The sequence below is a fragment of the Gadus morhua genome, chromosome 3 (assembly GCF_902167405.1).
Source record: "Gadus morhua chromosome 3, gadMor3.0, whole genome shotgun sequence".
Lineage (NCBI taxonomy): Eukaryota > Metazoa > Chordata > Actinopteri > Gadiformes > Gadidae > Gadus > Gadus morhua.
This window is the reverse complement of record NC_044050.1, coordinates 27089082-27099968: the sequence shown is the minus strand read 5'-3', so window position 1 is coordinate 27099968 and position 10887 is coordinate 27089082. Positions and strand designations below refer to the sequence as shown.

The window sequence follows — 10887 nt, the reverse complement described above, 5'->3', positions numbered from 1 at the left end:
CCCTAATACTCTCAAGGGCCTAGAAAGTACTAGTAGTCGACCACATTTGAACATATTCAATACTGACAGCTCGCGCCACACAAACACAAAAATAATGCTGAGAGCATATTTCCGATAGAGCGAGTCATATAACATCTATTTGAACGTGTGGCCTCTCACTCTCTCTCCCCCTTCTGTCTGAGAAGGAAACATTATTTGCTGAATTAAATAATTTATAATATATGCATCAATAGAGAGATGCCAATTTGCCTACTTCATTGGATTAAAAAAATACATTACATTTGATTAACAATTACATAATTTAGCAGGTGCTTTTATCACAGGTCAGTCTGGGGGAAGTCAAAGCAATCAATATCCGTTTACTACAACAATTCTGCAGTGCTGCATTTAGCTGCGGACAGACAGCAGGCAGATTCGCTACAGGAACCAGAACAAATGGTTGGTAGATTTACATATTTTATTAAGAGATTAAAAGATCACCAACCCGATCACCGACTCATAAGAGAAACTACACATTTCCCTTAGCTGCTGTGAAACGGTAAACATAAATTTAATGCAACTAAAGTAAGTGAATTGAAACGCGAAGTGTATGACTAAGTATCACAATGTGACATATAGAACAAAGTGCAGAGTGAAAAATAATGTTTTGAACCTTCAATTCAGTTACTAGGCTACCTCAAATATGTGCAACAAGAAGCACAACAGACAAACAGGTTGGGAATTTACTCTGGCTTTATGCAAATTGTGTTAACCAACTTTACGATAAATATTAATTGAGGAATTGCATTCACGTCATGGTCTTCGCTCACCGGCAATTGCATTTGCCTTGTGCTCTAGCACCATCTAGGGGCCGTTTGGTAAAACATTGTCCAGGGCGTTTCCATAGCGTCACAAATTAGCCCCATATAAATAGAGGCATCCCTCAACTGGCGAGAGAATAGACGCTGGAATTTTGATGTTTTATTTGGGTATGGCACGTTCAGATGTAAAACAACATTACCGTTCATGGATGATGTTGTTTGAGTATGTTAGTCAAAAAACTCAATCCAGACTTGGACTTCCACCATAAATGTCTGTCTCCACACACACACACACACACACACACACACACACACACACACACACACACACACACACACACACACACACACACACACACACACACACACACACACACACACTCACACACACACACATACACACACACACCCCTATAGGATCAGAAGCAGAAAGTAGTTATTGTGGTGGTTGCAACTATCGGAGCAGGGAAACGAACAGATACTTCAGGAGGACTGCAACCACCAAAGAGGAGACGGCGAGCAGCAGGGTCAGACCGCGGCGTAGAATCAGCTGTCTGCCGGTCAGTACCACGCCCACCGTGGTGGCCCCGCCCACCTTGATGTCCGGGGTCGGTACCGTCTCCCCCTCCTCCGGGCTCAGACTGAGCTGGGGGGCGCCCGGGCCTACATCTGAACAAGGAACGCACGGTTGCCAAATTTGAACGGCGTCGTTAGAAAAATCAAAGCAAAAAGAGTTGTTCACTAAGAGTCAGACAGATAAACAACGAGATGTCTTTAATTACCTTCATATTCCATCTCGATCTCGTCCTTTATTTCCACTCTCTGGACTCCAGCCCTCACGAGTGCCTGTTCATTGACGTCAAGAACAGGGTTTCAACATGAATGTCATAAGAGTGGTCTCACCGGGCATGTCTGCATGTAGGTAACTGCATGTAGGTAACTGCATGTGTAACAGCGGTTTTACCAATCATGTAAGAACAGCCGTGTTCACCATGTAGGTAAGAACGGCGGTTTCACAAATCATGTAAGAACAGCGGGTTCGACATGTATCTAAGAGCAGCGGCTTCAACATGCATGACAGCATGCCAGAACATCCGTTTCAGTGTACACTGCAGTAGTAATGTTTTTTGGGGGGGGGGGGGGGGGTAATATGCTGATAGCTTGAGTCCGGCTCTACAACCTCACCTCATCGCTGGCCTTCTGCCAGTTCAGTTTAGACAGGAAAATCAGAAAGAAGACGGCCTGTATCGCCACGCAAAACAAAAGTCCCGTCCACAGTCCTGAAAGTGAGGCAACGGGAAAAAAGAAACCTTGAGAGAATGTTCCTTTGTGTCATCACAGGTTGAATCATAGGCCCAATCCCATTTCTACCCCTTACCCCTTCCCCTTACCCCTCCCCCTTGTTTTGAAGGGGGAAGGGGAAGGGGGAAGGGGAAGGGGTAAGGGGAAGGCGTAAGGGGAAGGCGTAAGGGGTAGAAATGGGATTAGGCCCAATCCCATTTCTACCCCTTACCCCTTCCCCTTACCCCTTCAAAACAAGGGGGAGGGGTAAGGGGAAGGGGCAAGGGGTAAGGGGTAGAAATGGGATTGGGCCTATGATTGGATGGTTGGATCGGCGGGTGTGTTGCAGTTTCTTCCCACTTACCCACGATGCCCATGTGAGCGGCGAACATCAGGGACACCCCGATGGGGAAGCCGATGATATAGTAGCCCACAAAGTTACAGAGGGCACCTATGCTTTGCTTCCCGGCCCCCCTGATTATACCCCCCGTCACACCCTGTGGGAAACACAACACAGATCGCCACGCCATCAACATACTGTGCACAGGACACCTTACCCCCCCCCCCCCCCCACACACACACACACCCCTCTTATGCCCTTATTGTATGTTGTACGTCCTTGCACTACAAAAATAGTACTTAGCATCTTATGCTAGCCTTCTTTGTTGTATACAGGGAATAGGTTAACCTAACCATTGTTAGTGCTTGGCACTTGTTTCTATGAACATACGTACTGTACCGACAGCACTATATTGTTGTTTTCTCTTTCTTCTGACAAATGTACTTATTGTAAGTCGCTTTGGATAAAAAGCGTCTGCTCAATGCCCTGAATGTAAATGTAAGGACACATGACGGAAGGAAAGGACAGAGGGACCCTCCGATTGGCTGAGCCTTGTGGCTCCTGTGTTGAGCGAGTCCGTTCCTCACCGCTATGCAGTCGATCAGGTGAAAGAAACTGTATATGATCATGACGTCAGCGACCCGGTCAATAATGCCTCTATGGATACAAGCAAAGAGAGAGAGTTCTGTTAGCTGGTGGCGATGTTGCGGAAACACAGTACAAATGTATTGAGTAAAGGTGCATTGAGAAGAATGGTGGCATTGGATTTTGGACTAAATAACAAAATCCAATACATTCACTATCATAAGGTCAAACATCTCCTGGTTATGTTATCGTTCACTATCATAAGGTCAAAGACTCCTGGTTATGTTATGGTTCACTATAATAAGGTCAAGTATTCCTGGTTATGTTATGAAATCTTGTAGTAAGCTGCTATAATTGAGCTACGTCCTCTACAACATAGAGAGTGAGTAGGGTTATTGTCACGTCCCATGCTGCCAGTGTTCCGTGTCACGTTAATTGTTTTCACCTGTCCCTCATTACCTCTCCCCTACTAGTGGATTTAAGTCAATGTGTTTCCCTCCTTCTGTGCCAGTTAGTCCGAGTACCTCCATGTCGAGCGTCCCAGCATTATTATCCCAGTGATCCATTAAATATCTGCTCAACCGCATCAACCCCTCGACTCTTCTGTCGCCTTTTTTGTACCTTTGCCCTGATTACCACTGCCCGCGCGTGTACCGAACCATTGCCTCCAGTAAAGACCACACTTTCTGATTCTACCTGCCTGTCGATACAAGTCGTGCTTATGAGTCCAACACCTATTTGCAACAGCCCTACAATTATGGTACATTGGAAGGTAGAAGCAGGTGTAAGGATTTAGCACCTAGTACCTTTGAACACGGTTAAGGTTCTTCGTACTTACCGATCCTTGATGAAAATGTAGCCAACGTAATCTTTTGAGATACCAAGAGTAGCCCCAACGAAAACAGAGACTATCACTGTAGCAAGAAATCAAATGTTAGTTAAGCTATGAAAGTATTGGATACTTTGATGAACAACATGTTATGAGACACTTAACGGGGGGTAATTCAGCATTCATATTTAGTTATATTCTGTAAACACTATCTTACAATTTGGAAGTTAAGATTGACATTTAAAATAAATGTATAACACGTAATCAAAGGAAGGTTGCGACATAATAACGGTAAACTTTGGCTTTGTTCTAGCAGTTTGGGGTTCATTTTGTGTATACTTTGCACACTTCTATCAACTACAAATTCCCTGGTCGCAGCGAAATGCAAGCTCATTCAACGCATGGTGAGGTACAGACACCATAAATAAGGTTGTTTAAGAACTCAATAAGCCAGGAGAAACTCCCATAGGCCCCAGTGGGCCCAAAAAGAACACTGCAGAATAGACCAATCAGCAGAATCTTTCAGTGAAGAGAATCCAGACACCCTGATAAAGTAGTTTAGCCGGACGTACTTGCACAGACGATGGCCACCTTGCTGGTCAGCTTGGCCTGCTCTACTTTCCCAGCACCCAGAGCGTTCCCAACACGCACACTGGCCGCCACCGCGAATCCCAGAGGGAACTGTGGAAACACAGGACATATTTATACATCCAGTGTGTGTAAATTGGATCGTAACCAAGTGAACATTTTACTAATTTCTTTGCATGCAACGCAGCTTCATTACTGCTAGAATACAGCAGGTATGGGTGGGTTTAAATCACAGCCCATCTTGATTTTCCTTTTAACATATATATATATTATACGTAATTATTTGCTTTATTGAGATTTGATCAATTTTGGTGACTTGTCACTCATCCCTGAGCTAGGCCCAGGTGGACCGAGGTACAACAAAAGCTGTGTCATGCTGATTCGCGAAAGAAGTAATGCTTCACTGGAATCACCATGTAAGACAACGTCGCCAGTTCGTAAACGATTGACTGAGCTCCCAGCTCCTGCTCACTGATGAGGCCGGCCAGGAACCCTCCCAGCTCGAAGACCCACCACTCCAGGCACAGCATGAGCATGCTGGGAATGGCCAGCTTGATGAAGGGACCCCATTCCTGCAGACATTCCTGGGACCAACCTGTAACCCACAAGGGTCGGCCATGTACAGATATAGACTGAAAGGGTCAAGTAGGTTGTTTTGGATGGGAGAAAGAATAACTACAACTAAACTAAGTCTAAGAGATTATGTACCAAACTCTTTTAACAATAATTTTGCTCAGGGAGAAATACAGATTTTATACTTTCCATTTACATTTAGCAGACGCTTTTATCCAAAGCGACTTAATATGGAAATTTGTCAGAAGCAAGGGCAACAGTACAACGATTTCGGTATAGTAAGGAACTAGTTCATAGAAACTTACACTTGCACTTACATTTGCTAGATTAACCCATTCCCCAAATAAAACAAAGATAGCTAGGATACTTCAGTAATGATTTACTGGTTTGATTTGACAGCACAATGATACAATCATTGTGCTGTCAAATCAAGCATTACTTTGCAGGGAAGGATTACACCTTGTCTCCAGAGAAGCATCACTAGAGTTAGAGTTACATTATTGATTTTATCAAGCTCTGTCAAACATTAAACAGGGTAAGGTTCAAAACGAAAACACTTTGAATAACAAATCAAAGACCCAAGAGTTAGATTCGATAAACGCCAAGCTCCGAATGTACATCACATTACACCCTCTAGTCATGTGCCGCTAACGCGGTCCAATCGAATGCACGTGCACGTGCAATTTAAGACCTTCTATCGCAACCACTCTGCAAAGTTAAGAGTGCTGGGCAGAATTCACCCTCGACCACCACCAGCCTACACCTGATGTGGTTCTGCTCTGTATCGTATGTGACCTACACAATGGCTTGGGACATCTGATGTACCCCGTGGGAGATTGTATAGTGCTCCCTGTTGTCAAACGTTGGTCTGCTGTTGGTACTCGCACCAGAAAAGAGTGGAACAACAGCTCCAAACCTTTGACATGAGGGATTCCTAACAGAGCAGTAATTACTACAGGAGTGTACTTCAGGATTATCTACAAAAACCCTTCGATACACAGGACAACTCTTATTATAGCATAATAACCATGTTAAACCACCATCTCTGGCTTTCTCCCTCCGAAATGATCGAATCAAGTCAGTGAAGTCTCAGCCAGAAAAGGGCCAAACAGCTCACCTCCCCATGTGGTCTTGTGTAGTCCCCTGCAGTTAATGTAGACGAAGAGAGACACGGCCAGCACGTACTGGGAGATCACGTTGGCTACTGCAGAGCCACTGTGTTGAAGAAGGGAGCAACAGGCAGATGTTAGAGACACAGAGGGGAAGGCAGGGAGTGTTTGAGGTTCATCTGCAGACTTTTGTTCATTCTGCTGAGGTGATGAAAACTCAAAATGTACGTTGTAGAGGATTGGAAAGTGATACTTCGATCAAGGCAATTTGGTTGTTGGATGTTACTTTTATTGTTATATGTCATTATTAAAAAGATCTACACTGTGGTGTGAACACTCACCCGACACCCATATCAAGAGGGAAGAGGAAGACATAGTTGATGATGGCGTTGAGAATGTTTCCTATAAGTCCCGTTATCACTTGGGGCCATATAATACCCTATGACCGCAATAATAAAACACCATGAATATCAAAACAACGCATATAAAACCAGTGCTTTGTGTCCAAACTGCGTACCATATTCTGAAGATAGCGGGCCTGTAGTTGGTACATGAAGGCAGCCTAGAAAGACAAGATGGAGGATATAAATCAGGAGCCAAATCACTGAACAGGTTTATAGGTCTGTAATGAGAGTGGAAGGAGCCAAGTGAAGACTCTGACATTAAGAGGAATGCAGGGCTTACCGGAAGGGCAGGCATGAATATCTGCACGTAGAACTGTGAGAGTCTTCAGGGGGTCGGTGGGAAAGTAAAAAAGTGAAACGAGAGTAAGAATCATTCACCCTCGAGCAAGCATAGAGCAATCCTTCAAGCGAGAATGCCATTTATTCTTTTGGAAACTTCAGTGTGGCACTATTATTATAATGTGGTATTTACAGTCAAGTTTAGTGTACACGTTAATTAAAGAGATATTAATCAATCTAATTGTGATTCTGTTTTATTTTATGTTCTGTGATGTTACCCAACTCCCACACACACCCCTCCTACACACTTATTGTATGTTATACGTCCTGGCACTTAATGTACTCACTTATTGTATATTGTACATCCGTGCACTTAAAAATAGTACTTAGCATTATGTCGCGTCTTATCCTAGCTATCTTTGTTGTGTACAGGGAATGGGTTAACCTAGCGATTGTTAGTTCTTGGCACTTGGTTCTATGAACATCCTTACTGTACCGACAGCGATACATTGTTGTTTCTCCTTCTTCTGACAAATGTACTTATTGTAAGCCGCTTTGGATAAAACAGCTGCTAAACGCCCTAAATGTAAATGTATGGACAGTCAAGCTTAGTGTACATGCTAATAAAAAATACATGAATCAATCAAATTATGATTCTGTTTTCTAATGTGATTGTTAATGGGAGATTATGTTCTGTGATGTTAATTAAGAATCGGCCGGGGCACCTTTCAGGTAGAAAACCCAGCCCATTGACTCAAACTCCATAAGAAAGCTAGGCTAATCGGGCTTCAAGCAGGGCCTTTAGCGAGCGGCTAACCTGGCTACTTCCGGGCTCATCTTCACCAGCAGGAGGATGGGCTCGGTGTTGACCAGCAGGGCCCAGCAGGGGAAGCAGGTCAGCAGCAGTATCAGAATGCCCCGCTGAAGGATCACTCCCACCCGCCTCAGGTTCCCGCTCCCGTAGGTCTGCAGAGGAAGAGCACCGAGACCGCAACACCACACCGGGCAGAGCTGAGGTCAACCGCCATCACACCCTCTCACACCACAGGGATCCAGGGACAAGAAAACAAACTGGATCCCAGCGTAAACAGTGTGAACGCTGTTGTTTGTGCCCGTTTCCGTGGGTCGGGAGATCCGGTTGTTAGGTGAAGGATAGGCGTTGTAGTTGATACACGGACTGCGGTTATATAGCGCTTTTCTAACCAGTGGTCAGGCAAAGCGCTTTATAATAATGCCTAATATTCACCCATACACCGACGACGGTGTCTGCCATGCAAAGCAACAGCCAGCTCGTCGCTAGCAGTTAGGGTGAGGTGTTTTGCTCAGGGACACCTCCACACTCCGCTAGGAAGAGCCGGGGCTCGAACTAGCAACCTTCCAGTTACCAGCCAACATGCTCTACCTTTTCAGCCACATGCCGCTGTGTAGTGGATATAGTACCTGGGAGATGAGCGTATCACAGGCCGACGCCATACCGCTGCCAATGGAAATACCGGTGATATTGATCACCTGGAATCAATAGAAAAGGTGTTAGGGTGAAGTATCAAGTCATGCGATAGAACTACATGCTATAAGTCAGCTCAACGCAGAAAACATGATCTAGAAAATGTAGGATTCGGGTCACTCTGGTTAAACATCACTTTTGTGGTTCCTTGAACCAACATCACGATGAATCAATGATTTCCAGGGTGTCTGTGGGCCGGCCTTCCTTTGTAATTGCAGTATGATGTTTAATCTGTGCCCTTGAAATGGCCCATTGGGTTCATAATAACCTGGTGATATAAGAGGTCTTTGTCGGGCACCAATGAGTGGGCACAGCCAGGTGCCATAGTATTACTACACCGCAACAACTTCGTTTCCAATGACAATCGTGTTCAGAATGGAATAACACGGAATGAGGGATTAACCTATGGGATTAACACATACAGATACTAAAACAATCTCACCGCGATGGATAAGGCCACGCCGGCCAGCTCTGTCTTCCCCATGTGACCACAGAACACTGTGCTGACAAAGCTGATGAGGAACACCATCATCTGAGACACCATCTACAAGGAAAACGTTGCATCATTATTAGTTTAGAAACAAGTATGCCCTATTTAACCAACAAGGTAAACTTGATTTTAATAGTAGTTTCACGATGAAGAAATCCCTCCTTTTCTTTCGATCCCAGACAGTAAACGAGGTCGTATTCTTAGTTAAAAAGAAAAAGAAAGAAATATATATAGGCCTATATAATTAAACGATTTAGCCGGTTCTACAGAGCAAATTATATTATTGTCCAAAAGAAACGTTTCATCATTATTAGTTTAGAAACAATTAGGCCCGTTTTGGCCAATGAGCATGACAGCGCGAAATTAGATCATCATCAAACAGTTAACCAACAACGTTTAAACAATAAACTTGATTTTAATAGTAGTTTCACAATGAAGAAATCCCTCTTTTTCTTTCAATCCCAGACAGTAAACGAGGTCGTATTGTTAGTTAAAAATACAAAAAAAATATATAAAAATAATAATTATACGATTCAGCCTGGTTTTACAGAGCAAATGATAGTGTCTTAAAGAACCTTACCACCGGTCCAGCCAGCTTCAGGATGTGGATTATCTCATCCTGGTAGACCTTCGGCACCAACTTGGACAGGCGAGAGACACAGCTGCAGCAACACGCGTGTTCAGGGTCTGCTTTGGGGTTCTCGTACACGTTTGATGAGGTTTCTATCTCTTTCTGGCTTTCAAATGCTTCTTTCAACTTGTAATTAGGGATTTCCATTTTGATTATGTCCGGAATCGGAGTCGAATAAATCCCGAGAGATACCGCTTCTGATCTGTCCATGCTGGACCTGCGTGGACACGTTGCCGGTGGCGCGGTAGGAACGTGTTCCATTACTCTGATACTTGCACAGGATGACGGACACTGACAGGCAACACTTATGGAAGACTGCTACTGAGCACTTGGTCAAACATCAACATCATAGCCTATTACGTTCTGCGCGCCAATCACTCTAAACAATGGGCGCGTCTCTTCGAGGCTATCACTCTTTTAACTGCGTTACTGTATAGCCTCGGTTGTCCTGAGCGACAGATGTAGTAAGACGATAGTTCCAACGTGCCGTGTTTCTTTCATTTAATTCTGAATAAGAGAAGAACGATAGTTCGGCAACCTGAAGACTGGGCAAGGGTTATAGTTATAAGTTCAGGGGGGCGCCGGCATCCACAGTGGGGGAACTGCCCAATGAAAGCGAGAGGAGTGTCCTTAGCGGTGTAGTGAAAGCCGCTGCGTCGGAGTATTTTATAGTGAGGGAGGACCCCCGAGAGGCAGCGCCATGTGTGCAGAAGCCCCCGAGCCGCAGGCACACACACACACACACACACACACACACACACACACACACACACACACACACACACACACACACACACACACGCACACACACACGCACGCTCGCAGGCACACACACACACACACACACACACACACACACACACACACACACACACACACACACACACATACACACACACACACACACACACACACACACACACACACACACACACACGCATGCAGTACGCACACACTCACACACAGGCAAACACACACGCACGCAGGCAGGCACACACAAACACACACACACACACACACACACGCACACACATAGACAGGCACGCACACACATTTTTTTTTTAAAATATATTTGTCAATTTTACAAAAAGCTGTCCCCATTTTAAGTGCACTATGTCACAGTTGAGACTCCACAGGCTCCACACGTCACGGCGGAAGTGATGCTAGGCTGTCATTTACCAGTCAGAGTTCAAGTTGGGTAATAACGCTTTTATACTTGGCTTCCACATACGTGACTAATACGGAATACGGATACGTGGATGGTAATGAATAATCTAGAATAGAATAGAATAGAATAGAAACGAAACTTGAATTGAAGATGATATGGATTTCATTAAAAACTATTTATAAACATGACAATTCCTTGAGCTGTATGCCCTAGTATTGTTTTTACTGTCTTCATTTAATATATTTATCTCCCATCTGTCCAGATCCCTTTTTGAGTTGTTTTGAGAAAAAAAAATGAAATCAAGAA

The 10887-nt window shown here is 44.4% G+C and overlaps 1 protein-coding gene across 1 annotated transcript; it reads right to left on the bottom strand.

Annotated features, from left to right (window-relative positions):
• Positions 1-443: 443 nt before the first annotated feature.
• Positions 444-10057, bottom strand: LOC115540529 (multidrug and toxin extrusion protein 1). Its single transcript, XM_030351927.1, has 16 exons — positions 9363-10057; positions 8735-8836; positions 8229-8297; positions 7606-7754; positions 6790-6832; positions 6623-6667; positions 6447-6544; positions 6114-6211; positions 4837-5018; positions 4408-4516; positions 3845-3920; positions 3009-3078; positions 2446-2578; positions 1986-2080; positions 1583-1646; positions 444-1469 (listed from the first exon to the last, which is right to left on the bottom strand). Exons 1-16 carry the CDS (start codon positions 9672-9674, stop codon positions 1255-1257), a joined length of 1860 nt encoding a protein of 619 aa, XP_030207787.1. The 5' UTR covers positions 9675-10057; the 3' UTR covers positions 444-1254.
• Positions 10058-10887: the final 830 nt, after the last annotated feature.